The sequence below is a fragment of the Budorcas taxicolor genome, chromosome 13 (assembly GCF_023091745.1).
Source record: "Budorcas taxicolor isolate Tak-1 chromosome 13, Takin1.1, whole genome shotgun sequence".
Classification (NCBI taxonomy): Eukaryota; Metazoa; Chordata; class Mammalia; order Artiodactyla; family Bovidae; genus Budorcas; species Budorcas taxicolor.
The window spans coordinates 33,202,088-33,228,975 of NC_068922.1; the positions used below are offsets into that span (position 1 = coordinate 33,202,088).

Sequence of the window (26,888 nt, forward strand, 5' to 3'; positions counted from 1 at the left end):
AGAGAGTGGGCTTGATCTCCAAGGGGGAATTTGCCATTTATTCCTTTTGGGCAAATCCCTTACATATGATAAACCCCGCGACTGTGTATGTGTGGTCTTCGGGACCCCAGGCTCTTCACTGTGGTATCTGTCAGATCCTGTCCACCCCCCGGTAGGTCCAGAGTTGTGAGTCACAATGATTTTTGTTGGTCGCAGTTTCTGCAGGTTTGGTGGCAGAGGAGTGACTCTATCAATGTGTTTGTGTGGTCCCCGGAAACCAGCATCCGTCAGGCCTCCCCGCTTTCCTGCTCGGGACCTGCCTTGTTTATGTCTATCAGGGAGGTGGCGGCGATGACAGACCTGTGATATGTGAAAGGGGTTTCAGGGTGTTGGCACAGTGATCAGAATGGGGGAGGACAGAAGCCAGGTGAAAGTGGGAGCCTTCAGTAGACGAGTGTCAGGCAGCAAGTCCTAGAGAAGTTGAGCGGCCTTGAGTTGGAATACCTGGAGAACCAGTAAGAAAAAAAAAATTATCTACCATGAAAATAACATCTGCAAAAGCTTTCCACAGCACTGAACGCACTTAGCTCCCAGTTATTGGAAGATTGCATTTCATTTCCTTGGGTTATGTCAGTTTAAAAACATAAGACTGTGTGTACTTGGAAGGTCCCTCCCCACTTCATGGAGTCCCTAGCTTCCTTCTGCTTTCCATAAGGATGCAGTTAACATCTGCTGGGAGTCCTGACCATGTCTTACCCTCTTCTCTCTGTTCAGTGCTGCGCTCACCTCCTGCCGCTGGAGGCCTTTCCTGCCCATCTCTCCTCCTCACTCAGCTGCTGGCCCTGAAAGGCTGCCTCACGTTCACCTCCTGCCTGGCTCATGTTGTTGCTGTGCCCAACTCTTTGCGACCCCATGGACTGTGACCCGCCAGGCTCCCTAGTCCATGGAATTTCCCAAGGGAGAATACTGGAGTGGGTTGCCATTTCCTTCTCCAGGGGATCTTCCTGACCCAGAGATTGAACCTGCATCTCCTGTGTCTCCTGCATTGCTGGATAGATTCCCATCTGGCTCATTATTCATTTTTAAGTGATAGTTAAATAAGTGAGTCACAGAAAATATCAGTATACTGTTGAGAGCCTGAGATCTCAATGCTGACATGCTTTTGTCTCTTCAACTTGCAAGTTTTTGTGTTAAAAAATTATTAAAGGGTAATATATTGCTCCCCCTCAGTTTGACTTTTAAGTGAGAAGATTGTCTGTTGAAAAGTCAGATTTTTCAGTTTAAAATTGATGTGAAGTTTTCAGTTGTGAAACTAAACTTTCACTCCTATTTTAACTGAATATTGGCTTGTTGATAGTTTTTTTTTTCTTTTTGTCCTCATTCTGCTGACTGGCCCTAATGTTATTATAATTAGCAATTATGGTAAAGCAGAGTTTAAACAGGTAAATTACCAAAGGCAGTAAATGTCTTTTTCCACATGAATTAAATAGAATTTAAAAAGTAATTAAAATTCTATTTTGGAGTCTGATGTTTTGATAAATGTATTTTTCCTCCCATAAATCTAAAGATATGATTATAGGTTTCAGGGACTTATACTGATTATTCAGTAATATAATTCAGCATTTATGGTAAGGTAAATATAATACTTAATACTGAAGTATTAGTACAGAGTAGCATAGCACTTGCTAGTTAAGAAACAAGAGGTATAGCTAATATGTGTTCTGTTCTCTAAAATTTATTTTAGAAGCAGTTATTGAACTAATGTCAAAGAGGACAACTGTCAGTATTTTTGGTATTAAAGTACGGATTCAGGCACAATTGAAGTTTAAAGTTACCTTCTTTGTATGTGGTTCCCCAATTTTTCCTTTCTGTGGATAGTGGGAGGACTGTTTTCATCTGTGTATGGATAAAAGTGGAACAGGCCAGATCTTTTTTTAAATACCAAATTGGGTCATGTGCAGAGGTACTGGTCCCAGTTCAGTTGTTAATGAATGACAGGTATGACCCATAAAAGTAACTTTGTTTCTTTGTTCTCTTTTTGAAGTTTTTTTTTTATATGAGAAATCCACTTATTTTTGTTGGTGGCAATTCATGAACAGTTCAGGTTTGTTCAGTTTAAGCGCATAATGTATATATTTGAAAATGGATTTTTCATTCATATATTGGAAGTACTTATTGCTTATTCTTTTCCTTCGAATTATATGCTGAGTAAGAAGTGATTGGTGGTATAGACTTTAAGAATTGTCTTTTAAGTTTATATATATATATACACATATATATATATTGATGGCCCAGACAGTAAAGAATCTGCCTGCAATGCAGGAGACCCAGGTTTGATCCCTGGGCTGGGAAGATCCCCTGGAGAAGGGAATGGCAATCCACTTCAGTATTCTTACCCAGAGAATTCCATGGACAGAGGATCCAGGTGGGGTACATACAGTCCTTGGGGTCCCAGAGAGTTGGACACAATTGAGTGACTAACACTTTCACTTTTTTCATAGTTCAAGCATATTGGACCAGGGAACTGGTTTGCCATAAGTACATTTAGAAAGATTCAGTATCTTCTGAACAACAGTACACATAAAAATCACAAAGGGTACTTAAAAATACAGATTCTTCTCGCCACCCCCCCCCCCCCCAAACACTTTTTTTCTTTCCCTTCCTTCTTAGTTTTTTTCCTTTTCTTGTCACTACTATGTGTTTGGAGCTGATGTGATGACTCTGTGTATAAACTCACTATAACTTTTTTTTTGGCCCTGCTGTGCAGCATGTGGGATCTTAGTTCCCTGACCAGAGATAGAACCCTTGCCCCTGCATTGGAAGTATGGAGTCTTAACCCCTGGACTACCAGGGAATTCCCAAGAAAACAGATTTTTAAAAATTGTAATTTTTAAATTTTTTCCTCTGATTTTATTGAGATACTGTTGATATATGGTACTGTACATGTTTAAGGGTATACATTATGATGATTTGGTTTACATACATCATGAGGTGATTATCACAGTAAGTTTAGTGAACATCTTCTCATTCAGATACAAAATTAAAAAGAAAAAAAATTTTTTTTGTGATGAGATCTTAGAATTTACTCTCTTTCATATATAACATGTGGCACTATTAGTTATATTTATCATGTTGTACATTGCATTTCTAGTACTTCTTTATCTTTTAGCTTTTGACCACCTCCATCCAATTTCCTCTGCCTCTGGCAGCCACAAATCTGATCTCTTTCAGTGAGTTTGTTTAAAGTGTAATTGACCTACAACAGTTCATTGGGTCCTGTTACACAATATACTGACTTAGTATTTCTGTCTTTTCTTTCCTTGCAACTTCATGACTGTCTTTATTGCTGTGTTTGAATTCTTTTCTCTTTTCTGTGTGTACTATTGTAGATTTTTGGTTTTGTGTTTACCATGAAGTTTATATCTGTCTGTCTGTAAGTGATTATTTCAAGTTGCTGATCTCTAAACGCATTTTAACAACCCTGCATTTTTATTCCCCTCTCCCATGTTTACTGTTTTTGAAATCATATTTTACACCTTTTCCTGTTTTGTATCACTTACTGTGAATATAGATGATTTTACTACTTTTGTCTTTTAACTTTCCTATGAGGTTGATTTACTTCCTTTCCTGTATATTTGCCTTTACCTTTTGTAATTTCCATGTTTCTAGTTGTGACCTTTTTTGCTTAAGAGAAGTCCCTTTAACATTTCTTGTAAAGCTGATTTGGTACTGAACTCTTACCTTTTGCTTGTCTGTAAAACTTTCGATCTCTCTGTTAGATCTGAGTGAAAGCCTTGTCAGGGACCCATGATGTTTATGAGCTTTTTTTTCCCTTCATACTTTAAAATTTTAAGTTGGAAGTGAAATGCACTTTTCTATTTTGCTTTTCTCATTAACCTCATAAAATTTTTTTTGTCGTGTTCAGAAACCGTTAACATTTCATTGCTTTTACGGTATTGCCTCGTATATTAGATCATTATTTACTTAATTATTCTTCTATTGTTGGACATTTAGATTGTGTCTCATTTATTTCTGATAAATAACATTGGAATGAATATCTTTGCAGGAATTCTTTTCTATGTATAGATTTTTTGTCTCCCTTTTTCCTGAAAATATTTTCAAAAGCTTTTGAAACATACTGTCAAAGTGTTTTCCGAAAGGGTTCAGCTGGCTAAAATCACCAGCAATAAACTGGAGTTAACATTCATCTTCACCAGCGTTATGTTCATTAAAAAACCTGTAGTTTTGGTTCACCAGGAAAAAATGGTATGTAATTATGGAACCATCCCTTGTTGTAGTCAGTACATGTTTTGTGTACGTATAAGCATAAATTTGGTACTTCATTCTAAGTGTTTTTTCTACCAAGAATTTAAATTTTCAAGAGTTCTTGAGGAAGCAACTTAGTGATCAATGAGTGGTAAACAGTTGGTAATAAACAGGGACAGTGTCTTTTTGCCACGATCGGAATATTGAAAATACTGAGCCCTCTTCTGTTCTCTTTCTATACGTTGGAAATTGAAGGTTTGAGTTGATCTTAAGTTTGTACTCAATCGTTCAGTTGTGTCCAACTCTTTGAGACCTTGTGGGCTGTAGCCCACCAGGCTCCTCTGTCAGTGGGATTTGCAGGCAAGAGTACTGGAGTGGGTTGCCATTTCCTTGTTCAGATCTAAGTTTGGAGTTAGTTTGTTAGAAAAACAAAGTTCTTATTTCTGCTGAAACTATTTGTAACAGCAAATCAACAACATTTCAAATGAACATCTGTCCAAACATTTAGTGGTAAATTAGAGTGTGAAATATTGAAGTTTTACCATTTGTCCATTGTCAGTAAACCTCTTCTAATTGTATGATCTACTTAGATTGCTGTTACGTCTCTTGATTTCAGACGTAACTCTTGTCTCTGTTTCTTGGTTTATCAGTTTTGAAGATTCTCTAATTAAAAAAAAAAATAGGGTCTATTCTTTGTCTCCTTTTCCTTTCTCCTCAGTGTTTGATATTTATGTATTTTCTTTATTTTTTAAAAAATATTTATTTTTGTTTAATTATTATTTATTTGGCTGTGCTGGGTCTTAATTTTGGCATGTGGGGTCTTTTACTTGTGGCGTGTGGCACCTAGTTCTGTGACCAGGATTTGAATCCAGACCCCCTGCATTGGAGTACAGAGTCTTAGCCACTGAACTACCAGGGAACCCCAATTTATATGTTTTCATTTCTTGTATTATTTCATTTGTTACCTTAAGTGGTAATTGTGAGCCTGTATCTCTGTTGTGTTACTAAGATTCCTAGACTCTGGGTTTCCCCTTGAGTTCTGGAAACTGCCTCCAAGTGGAAGTGCTGGGGGGCGATTGGTTCTTGTCCTTCGTTTCTTCTCTTGTGGATCGTAGTTCTGAGCTGCTTGTTTTGTGGTATAAGGCCTGAAAATATTTGTTTCCTGTATTTTATTTACTTTTCTAGTTGTTCATGCCAGGAACATGATTTTGGATCCTCCTGGCTGGAAACTGGAGTCTTTTAATGGCTTCTTAACTCCTGAATCTAGTGATTGCTTCATGGCCCTTGTATTGAAGTCTTCAGAGGGAAGCTAGTTCCTTTTCTTTTTAAATACCATCTTTTCCTGTGAGGCTGCCTACTTCTGAGTTTCTGTCTCCTTTACTGGATCCTCCTACTTTGCCTGGTACCTTACTAATTGCATCAGTAATTGTAATATTACCACCAAAAGTCACCCTTGCCAGACCCCATGCTAACTTGATACCTGTGTTCTCATTTTAATTCATAAAGCAACTGCTTAGTATTCTCTAGGGGTCTGTGTTACCCCTACTTTCCTTCTGTGTATTCTCAAGTTTAGGGCCCCATCTGTTTGCTGATGACTTTTATATTTTTAGCATTGATTTCTATACTGAGCTCTCAATCTGTCTACCTGATAGTCTGAGCATTTCCACCCAGACTTTTAAAAGGAATACTGACCTACTTCAGTGTAAGTGGAAGTCCTCTGTCTTTCTGTGTCCTATTCTTCATCTCAATGTTATTTAACCCATGGTTAAACACATACCAAAAAACAAGCTTCCCACAAACAGACACACTCTGCATGTTAATTTAACTTTCTACTCTCTTCTTGCACCTAGCTCTGCTTCCCCATTCCTGCTCTCCTTGTCTAGTTGCACTTCTCATCTTTGGTCTGTTACTGACCTCCTTCCTAACTGATCGCTGCTTCTAGTTGTGTTCATCTAAAATCTGCAGTATTCTTACATTTTAAATCAGAATATGCTTCCTGGCTTAACTTGTCCAGTGATCCCTTAAATGCTGCTGGGCAACATCTGCTTTTGAACACGACACACAAATCTCCTTGTTCAGGCATTCGCTTCTCTTTACATCTTTCTTGTGTTGCTCCTATCACCTGCCGTCTCAGTCGGCATCCTCCCCGACCACACCATGCTTTTTTAAAATGTTTGTTCTTGTGGCTTCCTGCATCCACAGCTTTGACTTGGCTAATACTTTCGTGTTCATTTTTGAGGCTTATTCCCTTGTTTCCAGGCCTCTTCATTTTTTGCTCCCACACTCTCCCACGTGTAGCTCTAACAGTATGTCTATTATGCATTTAAAGGATCTTTGTTTCACTTTCTTTTACTGTATTAGAGGTCCTAGAAGACAAGACATTTTAAAACTCATATTTGTAACCTTTGCACTGCGGAGTGCTTAACTGTCAGTCCACTTTTAGATAGTTCCTGTCTTAAATGACGACATGATTGTCCATCCTTGTTCCCAAATAGAAATGTGGATGTTTTCCTGGTCACCTGTCTTTATCACGTGTAACCAGCTCCGAGTTTTTCAGTTCTGCTTTTACTGGGGTATATGTGTTTGCATTCTTTTGTTCACTTGTTTGTTTGCTTGTTCATTCAATAAATTTCCCTCAGGGCTACTGCCTCTAAGACTGTGAACTAACTAAATTGCATGCCAAACATTGCATTGAATTTGTAGAATTTATAGATTAATTTTTGGAGGAGTAACATGTAAGTATTAATATAATTTTTGGTCCTTGAGGAAAGTTGTATAAGTATTCCTTTTTTTTTTTTAAAGCTTACTTGTGTTTTAACAGTTCTCTTAGTGTAGATGAGATTTTAAAAATTCTGTTATATTTTCTAATTTGTCATTGCTCATCTCTTGGGAACTGACCAAATGATCATCTTATCTGGCCAACTTACTAAACTTCTTAGTACTTTTCATAGGCTTAGGTTTTCAAATATTGGTTACATCAGTGACAAATACCAGGGTTGTTTTCCTTCGAGTACTTAGGAGTTCACTTATTTTTTTTGGGTCTTAGTACATTTCCTATCTTAGTACATTTGTTGAATAAAAACAGTGATATTTGGCATCCTGGAATTATTCTGGACTTTAATGAAAATGCTACTTTCTTAGCGGTACCTTGCTGAGTATGATGTTTATTTTGAATAATTTGTAAAGTTATTTTAAGGAGGCATCACCTATTCACTTGCTAAGAGTTTTATCCTTAATCCGTGTTGAATTTTATCAGTAACTTGGTTGGCATCAGTGATGATCAAGTTAATATATTAATGCAAAGAATTACAGTAATAGATTTTCTGAAGACAGATCCTCAACACTTCTCCTTTTTCCTGATTTATTTAATGCAGTGCTAGATTTGAGTGCTAATGGTTTATTGAATATATTTTCATTTCCATTTTTAAGTAAAATTGGTTTATACTTTTATTTCACTTAGTTCTCTGCTTTTGTTTCAGAATTATGCTAGCATTATAAACTTGTTAAAGCATTTCACTTTTTATTTAAATTGGAAAAACTGAGTTGTCTTAACAACAGAAATTAATTAGTTATTTCTTAAAGCTCTAGTAGCATGTGTCATAAAATTATTTAGAAAATGGCTATTTCTTGGCATCTTTATTTCCCCAAGTCTAGTAAAGTACCAGGGGCAAAGAGCTTCTTTAACTATTGTTGAATTCTCTAGATAAGTTCCTAGAAAGTGATTTACTATGTAGAATTGTTTGTTATATTAACAGAGTTTGTTTTAGTCGGAGAAGCATTGTTACCCTGGCTAATTCAACAGGATATGGAATTAGTCTGGAAATGAAATACATGGAAATCTGTCTTCATGGATAGATTTTCTTCATAGAAAGATGCTGTTTGGTGATAGTTTGAATTCAAAGCTGACCTTTATAGGAAAATGGTCTCATTAGTATCACTCAATAGAGTATTTGCATAATTACCATGTGTAAAAAGACCAAAGGTAACCATTTTGTAAACGTATTCATGTCTTGGGTTATTTTTACTATTTTCTTTTTTTTAAAGCTTATTCTGTGATTTAGAGTCATTATAATTAATTTATAAGTAAATGATATTTTAGAAGTTAAAGAGCTTTAATTTCAATCAAATTGATTCAGTATATACATTCACATATCCCCCTTTTAAAAAATTCACTGTTTTCAGATATTCATAAAACTCTGGTATATTGTAGAAGTAATGCGACATCTGAGTGGTTCTCAGATTAATATGGCAAAGCAGTGGTTCTCATCCAGGGGCAGTGATGTCCCCACAGAACATTTGGCTGCATCTGGAGACTCTTTAATTGTCACAGTGGGAGGAAACCACTGTCACTGAGTAGGTGGAGGCCGGAGGTGCTAGTGGACATAATGTACTGCACAGGATAGCCTCCTATAAAAAAGGATCTGTCCCCAAATGTTAGTGATGCCAAGGCTGAGAAACTCTGTTGTAAAAGGAAAGCTAATGTACACAAACACCCAACATAAAAATGTGTTCTTAGATGTGTGCTTATTCTTTCAGCAGCTATAACTCTAACTTAGTACAGTTTACAAGGTCCTTATGCAAAGTGTGTGAAGAGTATTCTGCTCTTGACTGACATCTAGTGAGACATTTACAAATAAATGTAAAACTGAAAGTTGAAATTAAATAAGCATGTAAATCAGAGTTCAGCTAGTTTTTTTCTGCTCTTAGGAATTTCACATATAAATAAACCAAGAAGAGAGTAAACATTTGTTTAGGGCTACTGAGAAACAGGCTTCCCAGGTGGCTCAGTGGTAAAGAATCCGCCTGCCAATGCAGGAACACAAGAGATGCAGGTTGGATCCCTGAGTTGGGAACATTCGTTGGAAAAAGGAAATAACAGCCCAGTCCAATATTCTTGCCTGAAAAATCCCATGGACAGAGGAGCCTGGCAAGCTTCAATCCGTAAGGTCAAAAAGAGCCGGGCACAACTGAGCAGCTGAGCACACACGTGCGCACGCACACACACTGAGAAATTATATCTGAGGAGGAGTAGTATGTGGTAAATTCTTGGCTGAAGTACTACTATATCTCCTTTATCTTTTACTTATATTCTTGATTTGATATTAGAGCTTAGGATATAAAATTTTTTCATAGTTTTCTGAGTAAGTGCTGACTTCTGTGCAAGACTTTTTGTATTTTAAAAATTGCTTAAAAATCATTTAGTTTTAGAGCCAGTGGAGACGTAAGTGGTTTAATCCAATTTCTTCACTTACAGAGATTAAACAGTTCTATTTCATAGAGATGAAGCGATCTGATCTGTGGTTTTGCAGCTTGTCAGGCCAGATCTTAAACTGGAGCCCACCGCTCCTGACTTCTAGTTGAGTGTGCTCTCAGGGTGAGGGGAAGTGATTAAGTGCACTCTGGATTCTTCTGAAAACTTTTATGTTTGTTTTTCAAACTATGAATATTAAAACTGTTAAATTCTTATTTTTTCAAACTATGAACATTAAAACTTAAATTCTCATTTCCTTTAAAGGAATATATATATACCCCTCCATATATGTTTTAAAATGAATTTGTATTTATGTTTATAAATCTCATGTTTTATTTAATTTTTATTTATCAGCATTATACATGTGTAAACATGGATATTTCAAATCTTTCATAGGCAACGACACCTCCAAATCAAGGGCGACCTGATTCTCCCGTCTACGCTAACCTGCAGGAACTGAAGATATCCCAGTCGGCTCTTCCCCCGGTCCCCGGAAGCCCAGCAATTCAGATTAATGGAGAATGGGAAACTCATAAAGATAGTTCAGGGCGTTGTTATTACTATAACAGAGGTACACAGGAAAGAACTTGGAAACCCCCTCGTTGGACTCGAGATACGAACACAAGCAAAGGAGATTCCCAGAGTCCAGGGGATCAAGAGGTATGAGGAGCTAGGGGGTCAACCAGTGAGTTACGGAGCTTCTTCTCTTTTCGTTCCTCAGAGAAGTAAATAGGTTTGCTTCTAACCTTTGGAATCTCTAAGATACTAAATCTTCTTTCCAAGTTTTATCATATTTCTGCTTGTTGCTTCCTAGTATGTAGACAGACAGCAGCTAGCCCTGTGGCATGCTTACTTGTCTAGAGTTAACTGGGTTAATGCTGCCTATTGCCCTTGATTTCCCTCACATGCTAGAAGATACTAATCCAGTCATCGTTGTTGCCAAAGCAGTTACGATTTTTTAGAAAAAGAAGGGGAGAAAATATGTGATGTGATTTAGCCAAACAAAAACCCAGTTATTTGATGCTTTTCTTTATGATTTGATGGGACTGGCAAGATACTTCTCAGTTTTTGTTAGAGGTACAAGATCACTTTTTATGACTGTGTATGGGAGATAAGTATAATATAAGTCCTTTGCTACAGGCTGAACGTCCTCTAAGTCTGACAGTTCACTCTAAAAACATTATTTCTTGATTGGCTGGTTGTTTTCTGTTTTTCTGGCCATGCCATGTAGCTTGTGGGACCTTAGTTCCCCTACCAGGGATCGAATCTGTGTAGCTACAGTAGAAGTGTGAATCTTAACCACTGAACTACCGGGGAAGTCCCTAAAATCATTATTTTCTCTGACAAGTGTCCATTCCATTTCCCCAACCTTGGTTTCATAGACCACACACACAGAGACACATACTCAGTGCAGCGCACACACATACCCCTGGAGGGTGGCGTCACACACACACACACACACACACACACACACACACACACGCCCACCCCACCCCCATCCACACACACACAAACACACACACCCTTACCCCTACCCCTCCATACACACACACACACACACACCCTTACCCCCCATCCACGCACACACACACCCCTACCCCCATCCACACACACACGCCCACCCCACCCCCATCCACACACACACACACCCATCCACACCCACCCCTACCCCCTATCCACACACACACACACACACCTACCCCCCATCCACACACACACACACACACACACACACCCACCCCTACCCCCCCCCACACACCCACACCCACCCCTACCCCCCATCCACACACACACACACACACCCTTACTCCCCCATCCACACACACACACACCTCTACCCCCCCATCCACACACACACACCTCTACCCCCCCCATCCACACACACACACACCTCTACCCCCCCATCCACACACACACACACACACACACACACACACCCCTACCCCCCCATACACACACACACACACACACACACACACACACACACACACACCCCTACCCCCTATCCACACACACACACACCCTTAACCCCCCCCCCCACACACACACCTCTACCCCCCATCCACACACAGACCCTTACCCCCCCATCTACACATATATACACACACACCTCTACCCCCCAGTCCCCCCGGAGGGCAGTGCAGTGAATTGGCCAGAGATCCCCTGGGACTGTGCAGGTCTGCAGAGAAGCCTGGGTGGGAGGGATGGAAAGGAGTTAGCATCCTGCTGGTCGGTAGGCGGCAGCCCCTGCACACCCAGGACACCTGTCCTTAGAGCAGCTGACTTGTCCAGCAGAAACAGAGCTCCGGCTAGGTGGGAGCTGGAGAAATCAGGTAACACATCCTGTGTGTAGCAGAGTCTAAGAGCTTTGTATAGTTAATAACCCCTCCTCTTGTCCTGTTTTTCAGTTGGTTATTTATAGCTATGCTTTGGTGGTAGCTTGTATTAAACTTTCAGAGTTGAGGAATGAGGTGGAGGGTTAGTGAGAAATTGTTCACATGTTAGTATAATAAGAGAAGTGTTAGGGAAGTGATTTGAATTTGTGTGTCTAGAAAGATTTGAAAGTAAGTTGTCCTGTGTGTCCATAATAAAGTAAAGTCTTATCAATTGGAAGAATTAGGGAAGTGGCTAAATTATAGAAGAAAAGGATTTAAAGTACACACGGAAACTGGAATAGCCTTTCTTAGGTTTCTGTTACACTTCAGAGACTAGATGGGAGTGATCTCTAAATCGCAGTCTGAGCGAGCTCACTCCTCTACTCTCTGCACATATTGTGTAAAAATAGGTGTTTCCAGAGTGGCCGGGGCACACCTTCCAGTAACTTTTTGAGAAGGGTAGTGTATGGAGGTAAAATTGAGACCATGTGTGTGAAAATGTTGACACTGTACTCTCACATTTAATTGAGAGTTTGCCTGAGTGCAGAATTCTAGGTTGGAGATAATTTTTTCTCACAGTTGCGAGGCATTTTGAACTTGACTTTATGGTGATCTTGGTCAGCTGCATGTTGGATGTCTCCAGTGTTGGAACCGTGAGGTCTTCCCTTTCAGACTGACCAGTCTCTGCAGAAGTCGGATCACTGGCCAGTAAGAGCTGCCCTGGGTGTTGGTAGCAGCATTTATTTCACACACAGCCCCTTAGTCTCCCCTCTTTCTGTTCGGTACCCATGTTCCAGTTGTGCCTGTTGTTTCCCAGCTCAGAATTCCTCTTGAGAGGGAATCAGTCCCTGTGCTTGTGCTGCAGGAAGGGAGGGGGCACACCTGGTGGCCAGGCGTGAGAAGGGGATCCTGGCTATCTCAGTCCTCAGTTTAGTGCCTCGGTTCCAGGAGGAACCCGAGCCATTTGAAGACGTTGCTGTGTAAACTTGGATTTCATCTTTCCTCCTCAGTGCCACCCCAGCCCCCACCCATTTAGATTCTGCTTGCTTTGTGGATAATTTAGGTTTTTGTTCATCTGCTTCTCAGCTTCCAGAGTTCTGCGGCTCTTGTGTCTTTCTGTGTTCTCCTGTTCTTGGGGGTTCAGATCTTTTTGAGCTTATTTCAACACTGTTATCTTATTGGGGTTCAAATGGGAGCAAACCTCTCCTTCATTCTAACTCAGAAGCTTGTTGTTTTAGTGGTTGCCCTAAAACAGTGGTTCTCACCTAGGGCAGTTTTGTCTGTAGGGAACATTAGGCAGTGTCTGGGGATGTTTTGAGTTGTTACAACTCAGGAAGGGTTACCAGTGTCTCGTGGGTAGAGGCCAGAGAAACTATCATGCATCCTGTGATTCACACAACAGCTCCCACCACTAGGAATAATCTGGCCCTAACTGTCCGTGCTGCTGCTGCTAAGAAATGCTACCTTAGAACCTGTAACTGGCGTATGTGTCAACATCTACAATTAATCAGCATCTGCTTGCTCCTTGAAACCCTGTCCCCTGTCTTCGAGTGCTGTGGGGCTTTTTGTTGTTGTTTATTTCCATTTTCTAGTCCCCTTTGCCCCCGACAACTGTTATACATTTGTTGTTTAGTGACTAATTCATGTCCAGCTCTTTTGTGATCCCATGGACACTAGCCCACTAAGCTCCTCTGTCCGTGGGTTTTCTCTCAGCGAGAATACTGGAGTGGGTTGCCATTTCCTTCTCCAGGGATCTTCCCAGCCCAGGGATTGAACCCGGGCCGCCTGCTTGGCAGGTGGGTTCTTTACCACTGAGCCACCAGGGAAGCCTCACTGTTGTACATGGTGACTCTTAAAATTACCACCTCATATTTACCACTTTCTTTTTCAGATTTCTTAGGCAGAATACATTATCTTGAATAATTTTTTTACTGCCTTAAGTACATACCCATACCTTTAAATTTCCTTGGTGAGCCTCCATTAGTGATAGAGTCTTGGTTTTCATTTACCTGGAAATTTATTTTTCATTATTTTTCAAGATTGCCTTTACCTGGTACACAGTTAAAAGGTGATTGTTTGCTTTTTGTTTTTTCCTAGTTCCTTGAGACTTACTCTCATGTTTTCAGGCTTCTGTTATTAATATGCACAATTTAGTCTGTAGGTCTCTTCTTGCAGGAGGCTTTGAGGACCTTGTGCCTGTAATTTCACTGTGATGTGATTAGGTGAAATTATCTTTTTTTATTTCCTGCCCAGGCTTTGTTGGGAATCTGAAATTTGTGGAGTTTCGGCCTTTGATTAACTTTGGGAAGTTCCTATATATCTGTATGCATTATCTATATACAGCTCCTGTCTCATTTTCTCTTTCCTCTCATTTTGGGACTTTGATTAGATAAGTGTTTAATGTGCTTACTCCGTTAGTCATGTTTCTTGATTTCCGTTATACTTAACATTTTATTGCTGTCCCTCTCCGTGTTTTGTCTTCAGTCATTTTCAAGTTAGGTTCCTGTTTGCTGTTTGTCTCTTCATCATGTGTGTTTGTTTGATATTAAACCAACCCTTGAACTTAAAAAATGTGTTATTTTTAATTTGTTTGGTGGAACTACCCATGTTACTAGTTTGAAAAGTGTGAAACATACAGAGAAGTGGAAAGAACAGCTCATTGAGCTCCTATATGCTAGGGACCCTTCATCTGGATGTGCAAGTTGTTACCACTTCACCACATTTGCCTCGTTTCTTTCTTTCTTCTTTGACTGGACTGGGTCTTCCTTGCTTCACGCGGGCTTCTCTAGTTGCGGTGAGCAGGGGCTGCTCTAGTTGCGGCGAGCAGGGGCTACTCTAGTTGCGGTGTGCAGGCTTCTCTGTGGAGCTTGGACCCTAGGGTGCATGGACTTCAAAAGTTGCACACATTTCTTTCTACCTCTCTTCACCCTTCTATCTCCACTATTTTATTCTGAATCATTTGTCCAGACAATGTAATGTTTTATTCTCTAAGTATAAGGACTTTTTCCAGTAAAACAAATTGAAAACATATTGAAAAATGCATTTATCACATCCAAGAAATTTAATATCTGAGTATTATTTAATGCAAAGTTAACATTCGGTGTTTCTCACTGGTTGGTTAATATCCTTTATGTTTTTATTCCTGCAGTAAAGGACCCACCGAATGATCATATGTTGCGTTTATTTGTCATATTTTCCTTGGCTCTTGTTTTCTACTTTATTTTTGATAATTTCAGTAGGTAAGAGTCTGAATATGCTGTTTTTCTGCTGACTCTCACTCATGCTGTTTGTTTTATATCGTGTGTGTATGTTTTAATGCGAGGTGATAGTTGTTGGAAATCATAGGTAACAAATCTTTAGGGCTAATGTTGACAGTTTCTTCCTTCTGAGAGGCTTTCCTTGTGTTTCTCTCAGGTGCCTGGGGAAACTAGTATCCTATGAACATTTGAAACTAAATTTTCAGTTTTAGTTTCCCTAGGCCACCTAGGTAGTAGTAATTTGAATGCATAAAGACTGGCTTGTTGGGTTCTCCCCTGATTTCCCCCAGTTATTCCTGTGATTTTCCTAGTGTGCAGTAGAGGGACAAGATTTGTTTTTGGTTTACCCTGTAATCTACAGGTAGAATTCTTTGGGGTCCCGTGTTTATTGGGGGACTCCCTGCCTTACCTACGTTGTCCCAAGTCCTGTTTCCCAGTACGTATGCATGGTCTTGAAAACTAATGTTTTAGCTCAAGGTTTGGCAAATGCCTTCTTGGAGAATGCTGCCTTTTTATTCTCTTTACCGATCTGGATTCTTGCTTCCAGTTAGTTTTGTTCCTGAGTATTTCTTAACCTCTTGCTGCTTGATGGTTTTGGAAAAAATAGTGATGTAATATGATGTGACGTTTGTATATATTGCCAAAGTGATCACAATGAACCTAGTTAACACCTGTCCCCATACATAGTTTAGAATTTCTTTTTCTGGGAATGAGAACTTTTAAAATCTACTCTTTTAGCAGATTTCAAATGTGCAGTGTTGTATGATTAACTCTGTAACCGTGCTGTAGATTCCATCCTCGGGACTTAATTTGTTTTGTCACTAGGAGTCTGCACCTTCTGACCCTCTTCACCCATCGCCTACGTCTCTGTCAACCACTAGTCTGTTCTCTGTGCTTATGAGCTTGTTTGTTTGGTTTGTTTTCACATTCCACATGTGAGTGAGATCACTGGGTATTTTTCTTCTGCAAGTTATTTCATTTAACATACTGGCATCAAAATCTATCCATGTTGTCACAAATGACTAAATTTTTTTTTTAATGGCTGAATAATATTCTCCGTACAGATTGCCTTTTATTTTGTTTCTAAAAGATTCTTATTGTACCACTCTGATAGTAGCTAATGTTTTAAGTGATCTCAATTAGATTAAAATAATCCTGTTTTTTCAGTTAGGTTTTCCATTTTTTTAAGCCATTGCTATTACAAAACATGAGCAGCTAACTCCATTCAAGACTTTAAGTTGTCTTTGTCAGTCTTTATGGACATGTTACTGACATTAGGATGTTTGTTATTTGTACAACATTGAGAATCTACACATCTGAGTGTTTCAGACCAAATATGGTGGTAGAAAATTTGATCTGTTGAATAGATGTAATTGTAGAAACCGTTCTACCTGAATGTGATCCTGGAAGGGTCCCTTGCAGAATTAGCCCAGTAAATATTACACTGAATTTCTTAATCTTTCGGTATTATGCTTGAATTCATTCACTTCTTTTTTTCTTTTAAAGTATAGTTTTGAATTTGTGTTGAGTGAGTCAGGAAAACTTTATGATCAATTACAAAATAAAATATAGTGTTACAGAGCTAGCATCTTTCCCTCCCCTCTCCCATCCCACATACTTTAAAAGAATTAGCTCAAGATATATTCATTAAGCACTTTTTGCTGGGTGTTTGGCTAGGAACTTGTGATTAATAGGTGAAATTTTCAAGTATCTCAGTCTAATGAAGAGCCCTCACCTCCTACTTTGCTTACACATAGATGTGCGTACATACATTTGCTCTATCCCCATCATTTTTTAACCTGATTTCAGTTGAAAGTAGCACAACATAGAAGGTAGCATTTTTATCTCTCAGTCTGAAAACACTGTTTTCAGTTTCATTATAGTGAACATTTACAGGCTTGCATTAATGCAATATAATAACTTATTAATTTCCCCACACCACTTACAATATACCATTAAAAAGACTAAACAATTTGTTTTGAGAATTAAATATTTGAATATATTCAAGATCTTTTAGTATGTATAGCCAAATAAAGTCAATTGCTTAGATTTTCAACTGCTGTATATGTATATTCTAAGAAGAACAATCCTTATGTTTCTGACTATTTGTAGCTTCTTTCATCAGAAGAAAACTACCACAGCATTTGTCTCAGCCAGTCAGATAGTCAGTGTGGTTCTCCTCCAAGGGGTTGGTCAGAAGAGTTGGATGAACGTGGGCATACCTTATATACCAGTGACTATACTAATGAAAAGGTACATTCTCTTTTTCTCATCTAGTTTTCTTGGCAGATTCCTCTCACAAAATCATTGTGTATGGAAGCTCTAGTAGTATTTTAAAAACTCATGAAAATATTTTCTTGCAATTCTGTAGCCCTGTCAGCTGACAGTCTGAAAACTCAATGTAACTACTGATTCATGGTTTTAAACTGCTTCCAGTTATCATAATTTTTGTGGTGTCAACCTGTTTAAGACAGAACCTTTTTAAGAGTAGACCCGTTGAGTGTCATTCCAGTTATGCCTCTTCAGTAAACATATTTCTTTGTGTTTTTCTTGGCAAAGAGTTTTTTGGGTATAGTTTTCTCAACATGTCATAATAATCCCCCTCACTTCCTACATTGCTTTATCTTTTATAACCAAGTTATGTAAAACGAGAACCATGGATCTAGTGCTTTATGATTAATTAATTAGTGTGAGAATACTTGTAATTTTATGTGTTTATCATCAGAGAGGGTAATGGTTGTTTGTGCTAGTTTAATGAATAAAAGCCTTGGGAATAAATGGAGATAGGTTTTTTCACTCCACATTGTTTCTTTAATTATTTAACACTGGAACACATGAAAACAATAATGTTCATTTATTTCACAATCAAGATCATATGTTTTAGTCTTTACTCCTTCATATTTCCGGTATTACATGAAGTTTTGTTGTCGGTGTTACTTAAATTGTATGAATAAGCTGTGTTGGCTACTGCAGGTAATTAATTCCTAAGGGTTTGTATGAAGTTTGGATTAAATCGTCTATTAGTTTCATCCTTAAAGATTGAAGAAAAATACCTACATATATATGTTGTCCACATATGTATCTTTGTATCTTTATGTTATCCATTTCTTGTTGTGTTGCTAAGTGGTGTTTGGATCACTAGCTTGACACTGGATGAAAGAGAGAAAATAGATTTGCATTTAATATTTAGTTCCTTATTTTTATTGACTTAAAATGCAAGTCTGTTAGTATAAGTTTGTTATATTTCTTTTGGAATGTTTTTGAGCAAATAGAATAAAATTCATAAGAATATCATCTAATACCTATGATTTTATAAGTTAAGCTCAACTCTATTTGTGTTTAAAATATAACACCTGTTTTGTTTTTATAGTGGCTCAAGCATGTTGACGATCAAGGCAGACAGTATTACTACAGTGCGGATGGATCTCGGTCAGAATGGGAGTTGCCAAAGGTAATAAACCTTAGCACTGAGTTTCTGTGTAAAAATAGTGGACGAAGTAATACCTGAAAATGGTTACAACAGGTTTATTTTAAAATTTTTATTCAGCTCTTGAAAAGCAGCAAGACTAGTTTTTCCATAATTCATTGAGAATCTTTTGCTTAAATTACTCTGTGACATACATTTATCTTATAACTATATAATATTGATAATCCCTGTTTAAAAGTTCTTTGATTCAGTTTTTTATTGTTCCTGGATCCAAGATCCCCTTTAAGTGGCAGTAACGTAAAGAGTTCTCTTAAATTTGTTGAGTTTTCTGCATGAAGTTGGTGTTAAACTTACTTAAAAGAAAAACAACTCAGTATTCAAGTTTATTCTTGTATGTAGAAGTGTATTATAGTTGAATCAGTCATTAGCAGCATGTAGTAATGAGACCTTCCAAGGTCTAAAGATAAATGTATCAGGGCTGAGTTTATCTAAAGCAGTAGGTTTCAAAATGGTTGTGTACTTAACCACTGTTAGTATTAAGATATAAGTATATGTAAATATTAATGATATCTGAGCAAACATTTACATTTTAATTGGTACCTTATTTTAACATTTTAGAAAACACCTATGAGTAGCAGATGTATCTGTAGTGTCAATTATCAGATAGACATTAGTTTCTAAATAAATTTTTCTTTTTCCCAAACTAAGTCAATTTAAAGAAAAATATTAGTAGTTTAGAGATACATGGATATAGAAAAGATCATTAAAAAATACAGTGCAGTGGATAGAATAAACTATATTCAGAGGGACAGGAAGATAACAAATATTAAAACATGGTTAAAGGAGATGGAAGGGGTGGAAAGTTTCCTGTATGTACAAATGAGGAATTCTCAAAGAAGAAAATGGAAGAAGTGGTAGAGAAATAGTATTTTGGAAATATAATTTCTTGGAATTTTCTGAAACTAAAGGAAGGCATGAGTCTTCAGCTGGAGCCTTCAATACTGACCAGAACACAGAAAAATAAATACACATATTGACAAATTTTGCTGAATCTGTGGAACTTCAGTAGAGGGAGACAATCTTAAAAGCCATCAAAAGGTAAAAAGCAAGGTTACCTGTGGTGGCAGTTTGCATCATTTGATCCATTCCTCACCCACTCCCATATCAGTGCTTTTTGCTGTGTACCTCCGTAGTGACCTCTTGCTGTGAATGGGGGCGTATTGTTCTGCTGTTACCATGGCTGAATATAGTCTAGACATGTGACTTGCTTCCACTGATGGGATGTGAGCAAATGTGTCCTGAACATGGTATTGAAAAGGGCTTGTACACTAGGGCTTGCTTTCCCACCTCTGCCTCTGCTGTGAGAGGAATGTATGGTCCTAGGTAGAGTAAATAAATACATTTTAAGAAGATGAACAGAGTCTCAGAGATCTGTGGGACCATACAGAAGACCTAACATTCATGAGAATTCCAGAAGGAGTGAAGAAAGAGTGAGAGGCTGGAAAATATTTTCAGAAACAATGTTTGAAAACATCTCAGATTTGATAAAAGACAAACCACCAGATTCACGAAGCTGAGTAAATACCAAACAGTATGGACTCGAAGAAATCCATATCCAGACACACTGTAATCAAATTTCTGAAAACTAAAGACTTCACCTCCCCCCTCCCCCCACCCTGCCCCTGCAAGAAATATCATGAAGGCAACTCAGTGAAACAACCAAGTACTTTGTGGGATAATAATGATTTGAATAGCAGAGGATGTCTTATTAGAAACCATGAAGCCAGAAGGAAGTGGTGCAACATTTTACAGATGCGGAAAGAAAAAACTCATGATTGTACATCTAGCAAAAATATCCTTCAGGCATAAAAGTAAAATAAAGACATTTTCAGATTAAAATAAACCCAGAGATTTATTACCAACAGTCTTATTCTCCAAGAATTGCTATAAGAAATCCTTAAAACGGAAGAGAAATGATAAATGAAGAAAACTTGGAACGTTAAAAATGAACAGAGTATAATGGGAAGGGTGAATATCTGAAGATATTCTATGCAAATAGAAATCAAAAGAAAGCTGCAATAGCAGTATTCATATCAGATGAAATAGGCTTTAAAATAAAGACAGTTATAAGAGAGAAAGGACACTACATAAAGATCAAAGGATCAATCCAAGAAAAAGATATAACAATTGTAAATATATACATACCCAACATAGGAATATCTCCATTTATAAGGTAAATGCAAACAGCCATAAAAGGAGGAATCAACAGTAACATAACAGTAGTGGGGGACTTTAACATTCCACTTTGGTCAATGGATAGATTGTCCAGACAGAAAATTAATAAGAAAACATAGGCTTTAAATGACACCCAAGGCTGGATGGACTTAATTGATATTTAAAGAGCATTCCATCCAAAAGCGGCAGAGTACACATTCTCAAGTGCACATAGAACACTCTCCAGGACTGATCACAGGCTAGGCCACAAGCTGTGCCTCAGTAAATTCATGTCAGGCATCTTTTCCAGTCACAGTGCTTTGAGATTAGGAATCTAATTGCAAGGAAAAAACTGTAAAAAACACAAACACGTGGAGACTAGACTATATGCTACTAGACAACCAGTTGATCACTGAGGAAATCAAAAAAATTATATCTGACCTTTAAAAAAATTAGAACATTTCTAAGGTGGAGATGTTATCTAGGACAACTGTATTGTGAAGAGGGGAGAGTAGTGTGATAATTGTTGGTAAGGTTTCTACATTTCACTTGAAATAGTAAAATTCTGATATTGGTAGACTGGGAGGAATTAAATACATAATTTGTAATAGCTAGAGTAAGCACTAAAAAACTGTAAAGCAAAAGAGACTCAAAGAGCTATAGATTAAACTACATTAGTAAAAACTCAGGATAGTCCATAGGAAGGCAGGAAAGGAGAAACAGGCATGATAAACAGAATATAAAACAAAGCAACAGACTTAAATCCTAACATTTAAATAAATTACATTAAATGTAAATGGTTTAAACAGAGCTATTCAATATTTTTGGAAATGATACAAACCATGACCCAATTATATGTTTCTACAAAAAGATCACTTCAAATGTAATGATACATTACATCATGCTGAAGATTACTTATCATATAGTTTATAGTAATCTCATACTTCATGGTGCCATTGCAGAAGCTTTGCCATTAGAATTAGGTCTTAGACTATAACTTTCCTGTCAATGCTTCTATTCAACAATTAAAAAAAAGAAAAGAGACGCAATTGTTCTTTTATTATTAGAAAATCAAGAGATTTGGCAAACTCAGAACTGTTACTAGTTCAGCAAGTTTGCTGGACATAAAGTCAACCTAAAAACTACCCAATTCTCTAGTAAAAAGTTAATTTGAAAATATGATAGGAATAAAGTTCTTTTTTATATTAGCAGCAGCGACAGTGCCAAGAAGAATCCTAAGATTATACCTACAGAAAGTTTGTAAGATCTTAAGAAAATTTCAGAGCAGAATTGAGGGACATAAAAGATGATCTGAAGTGATGTGATATACCATTATGATCTTGGGTTGGGATGCTTAACATTGTAACAGTGTCCCCATTGATCTGTAAATTCACTGCATTTCCATTTACTGTTCCCGTCTCCGCCTTTTTTGTTTTTTTGAATTGATGCTAAATTTTACTTGCAAGCAAAAGTCTGTGAAGAACCAAAATATTCCTGAGTAGGGAGAATGTCTACTTAAGAATAGGAGAGGGGTGGGGTCCCTTCTCTAGTGATTAAGTTGTGGGCACATGTGCAGAGAAATAGACCAGCAGAACAGAATAGGAACCTCAGATGTAGCATCACAAATCCCTGGGTAAAGCATGGACTGTACAATAAATATTTAGAAGATTATTGGTTATTTCCAGGGGAGGAAAATGAAATAAACATAGATCTTGACTTCTCACCTAATGATTAATTCCAGGTAGATGACAGTCATAAATGTAATAAGCAAAACTTTAAAGGCTGTAGAATGTTGGATCAGAGAATGTCTTTGACTTCAGAGTAGGAAGCATTTCTTCAAAAAGACTGTTTAAGGAAAAACTATAAAGGAAAAGATGGACAGACGTGACTACATACAATCCAGCAGAACACCTTTTAACATTAACAATACCATACACAAAGGGGACAACATGAGCTTTGGGCTCAGAAAAGGTACATTGAATTTGTAAAGCTTACAAAGGCTTAGAAACCAGAATGTGTAAAGAACTTGCTGGTTCTTTATGTACACACTAGTGAGAGAGAGAACCTAATTGAAAATAGGCAAAATATATGACTGTCAGGGGAGTGTGTAATTTCCTTGGTTCTGTCTCATCACAACAAAAATTTGAAGTGACGGACTTTGAAGCCCTAGGTGTGTCACAGCTCTCGGACAGTGTTACAGCTCTGTGTTACAGCTCAGTTTTATTTAGAAAGTAAAGGAAAATATGTCATCTAGGCATGAGGGCATGCTGACCCAAAAGTGGAGGGAGAGAGAGAGAGAAAGAGAGAGAGTGCGTGTGGGAGAGAGAGACCCTGGGCCCTTTGGCTCCTCTTTTTATATGTTTTTCCCTCCCCCTGGGCCTGCCCTATGTAAATTGGGCTAGCCAGGAGTGCTCTTTGTTCTACCTGAGGTCCTCACTCTGGTCCTCAGACCTTCCTTTGTTCTATTTTCATGGGCTTTTCCCTTCTTGTCTTTTAGCCACCACCATTTTGGACTCCTTTTTCCTATTCTAACTACCTAATATGACTAAGCCATACGGAGGAAAGGAAATTCATGAAATAAGTAATTGAAAAGAATTTCCAAGTCACCAGGAGAATGAAAGCAATGAAGTAACATCATACATAGTATATACATTTATTTTCTATACACAAATGCGTATAAATTCAACAGTACCAAGTAAGGCAGTGGAGAGTATTATATTCTGCTGGTTGGAGTGCTGTTAGTTCCCCACCTTTGAGAAGGTTAAATTGTGCTGTCTGTGAAACTGCTAGATGGCGTTTCGCTGGGCTCCAGAGAGCTCTGGTCCTTTGTATCTCAGCACAAAAAGAATTCAGCAAGAGGCAAAGTAATAGATAAGATGTGACTATTAGAATAGGACACTTGTGGGGCTTACAAGTGGGTGGGTGAGAGAGTGACAAGTGCTGAGAACTTACTGGGTTGCAGGTTTATAATCAAAGGAAAAGTAGGGAAGGGCAAAAGACCATCTGTCTCATTCTTGGGTAGACATCATGCTTTCACCATCAGCTCCTCCTCCAGATTGGGCAGGGGAGTTTTCTTGTCCCTGCCTGGTCAACCCAGGGCTGTCATGCCACTATGGAAAACTTGCTTCAGGTCTCAGTACAGTGAGGGTCTTTCACTTTGAAGTGTCACCTTTCCGTAAATTACTGTCTTCTTTATGCCGGCAGAGAGCATGTCCTAGGTATCATTAACTTACTGAGCGCACTGGGCAGGATGTGGGCCTCATGCCACCACTGTTTTATTGTTTGGGGGCATGTCTCCTGCTTCAGTTGCATGGTTTTGCCGCTAAGCAAGCGCGCTTGGTTTTGTGGTTAAGTAAGCCTGCCTTCTTCAGTGGTCATTAATGTATTGTGGTCTCCCAGAGCCCCCTAAAGTTCCTCTCTATCTACAGTCCTCAAATGGTATTTCTGAGCTATTTGATTATCCTACTCTACCCCTATCATCCACATACAATGTAGTGTTATGAGGAAGTGAAGTATAAATGAGTTCGAGCTGCAAACTCACCAACATGGATTTAGTTTTTTTTTTAATCTTTTTTTTAAAATAAAAACATTATTGAGTGAAAAACCAAATTGAAGATTGATATGTGTGATATAATTCCACTTATATAAAATTTAAAAGCCCACAGGTAATACGTAGTTATAGATACAGGTATATGTACTAAAGTGTAAAGTTCCTGAGAATGGTGAAGACTGAGTTATATGGTACTGCCAGGCAGGGGTTAATGTGTGTGTTAGTTGCTCAGTTGTGTCCAATACTTTGCCACCTTATGGACTGTAGCCTGTCAGGCTCCTCTATTCGTGGAATTCTCCAGGCAAAAATGCTGGAGTGGGTTGCCATTTCCTTCTGCAGGGGATCTTCCAGACCCCGGCATCGATCCAAGGTGTCCAGCATTGCAAGGCAGATTCTTTACTGTCTGAGCCACCAGGGAAGCCGTTGCTGGGGAGGGGAAGAGGAACGGAATCTAAAAAATGTGCTCAGAGAACCCTCATATTTCATTTCTTTAGAAATCAGAAAGTTACCTGTCTTAGTTATATTGGAGCTCAGTGGTGGGTGTTTACTATAGTTGCTGTTCTCTTGTATGTTTGAAATTATTCGAATAAAAATGCAATTAAAATTCTTAAAAGAGGTTTTTTAAGAAGATTTTTTAAACGTTTTAGTCATCTTGTTCAGCTAGATGTGTTTGTGTGTTTTAACTGGTGTCTTATTTTTCTTTAATTATGTGACACTTTATTTTTGTCTTCTGTCTACACTAGATTTTATATCACATTTTATTTATGCTTTATTTGCTTTTATGAACATACTGTTGCCAAGTAAAACTGTCAACACCTTTAAAATGGTGATTATTACCCAGTTTACTTTTACATTATTTTTGTTGCCCTGCGGAAAGGATTTCTAAACAGTTGTGGTAATTATAAAGTTCAAAAGCTAGGGTAGATGTCCATTAAAGTTCATAGACAAGCTTATACACAACTGCATATTTTAATTGTTCCTAATAATGATTGTATTGAAGTGATAATACAACTCTACCTAATGACTGGGTTTCTGCAGTTAAGAAATTTATTTCACAGAATTTTGGCGAGGGGTGGGGAGCCTTTAATCCTCATCTTTGTTCCTTCTGTAAGTGATCCTTCTGTGAACTTGTGTGACAGATTTTAAGATTGCTGTTCATTAGGCAACAGTGAGTGAAAGACATACACCCATGTGACTACCTGGCTTTGGCAAATTCTGTTGTGAAAAATGAAGTAACAGCTTTGGGAAACAGTTTACAGGGCCTGTATGGACTCATTTTGGAAAGTGAAGAAATGACATACTGTGGAGAAAGATGTTGGAAGGTTTTTTAAAATAATAAAAACAGTATAAATTATGTATTGAAATTTAATAATAAGATAAAACAATTTAATTTCACTGAAATTACAATGAGTCATTAAAATTTAAGATTTACTGGGGTTTTTTGAAGTAGGTATTAGGAATACTTTGGTTTCAGGAGAAGAATGTGTCCCTTAAAAATAGATGAATTTTCTTTTGTCATTTTATTATAATTTTTTATTTATAATATATTAAAACTTCCTGTATGAAACAGTATAACTCTTAAACCTCACATTTCTCAGATGTTTATGCCTGGTGGTCTACCTGACATTTCAAACATTGTAAGACTTAGAAGCTTATTAATAATGTGTTCTTAATTTTATATGTGATCTTTGTTTGGCAGTTACTACTTATCCTTTGTGAGGAGGGCATGACGACCCACTGCAGCGGAGAATCCCCATGGGCAGAGGAGCCTGGTGGGCTACAGTCCATGGGGTTGCAAAGTGTGGGACGCACCTGAGCGACTAAGCACAGCACTTATCCTTTGTACACAACTGATATATTCATGATTGGTGTCTGGCACTAGTACGGTCACTACTGTTTGACTTGGTTACATTTTACCACTTCAGAGAAATAAATAGTAGTGTGCTTGGCCTATAAATAGAAAGTAAAAGTAAAAACAAAAAGCCCTTTAAATGTGAATATACTGTTGTGTATGAAAGCGTCATTTTAAAAACAAGACAATAACTGAATTCATGTGGATTTTCAAAGTAGAAGGAACTTTAAAAAATTAATTAGTCTGATGACCTCATTTTACAAATCATCATAACTAATATTTTTTGAGACCCTATCAGGGCAACATTTGGCACTTTTTGTATGCTATTTAACCCTCTACTTCTGTTGTATCTGTTTTACAGTGAATGCAGTTTAGACTTGGGGATGTTAAGTGTTTTGCCAAAACTAACATGAACTGGGTCTCTCCAACACCCAGGTGTGTGAACCTGTGCCAAGTGCTGGTCAGAGATGAGTGAACTCCTGTTAGTGTCACATGGTGAGCTTTGCCTGACGCCACGTGTCACTCAGAGCCAGCATGTGTAGATCCCACTTTTGTTTCTATTATTTATGAGGTGTAATTTGTTTTCTTCAGTACAATGCTTCATCTCAGCAGCAAAGAGAAATTATTAAAAGTAGGAGTCTGGACAGGCGGCTGCAAGAACCAATAGTACTGTCAAAGTGGAGACATAGCACCATTGTGCTGGACGCCAGTGACAAG

General features: G+C 38.0%; 1 protein-coding gene across 1 annotated transcript in view; it reads left to right on the forward strand.

Moving 5' to 3' along the window:
- Positions 1-26,888, forward strand: part of ARHGAP12 (Rho GTPase activating protein 12) — a 115,394-nt gene that overhangs the window by 49,520 nt on the left and 38,986 nt on the right. Inside the window, exons 3-6 of the mRNA XM_052650878.1 lie at positions 9,893-10,156; positions 17,241-17,381; positions 18,499-18,579; positions 26,763-26,888. Of these exons, the coding sequence (XP_052506838.1) occupies positions 9,893-10,156; positions 17,241-17,381; positions 18,499-18,579; positions 26,763-26,888 (612 nt within the window). The remainder of the gene's footprint in view (positions 1-9,892; positions 10,157-17,240; positions 17,382-18,498; positions 18,580-26,762) is intronic.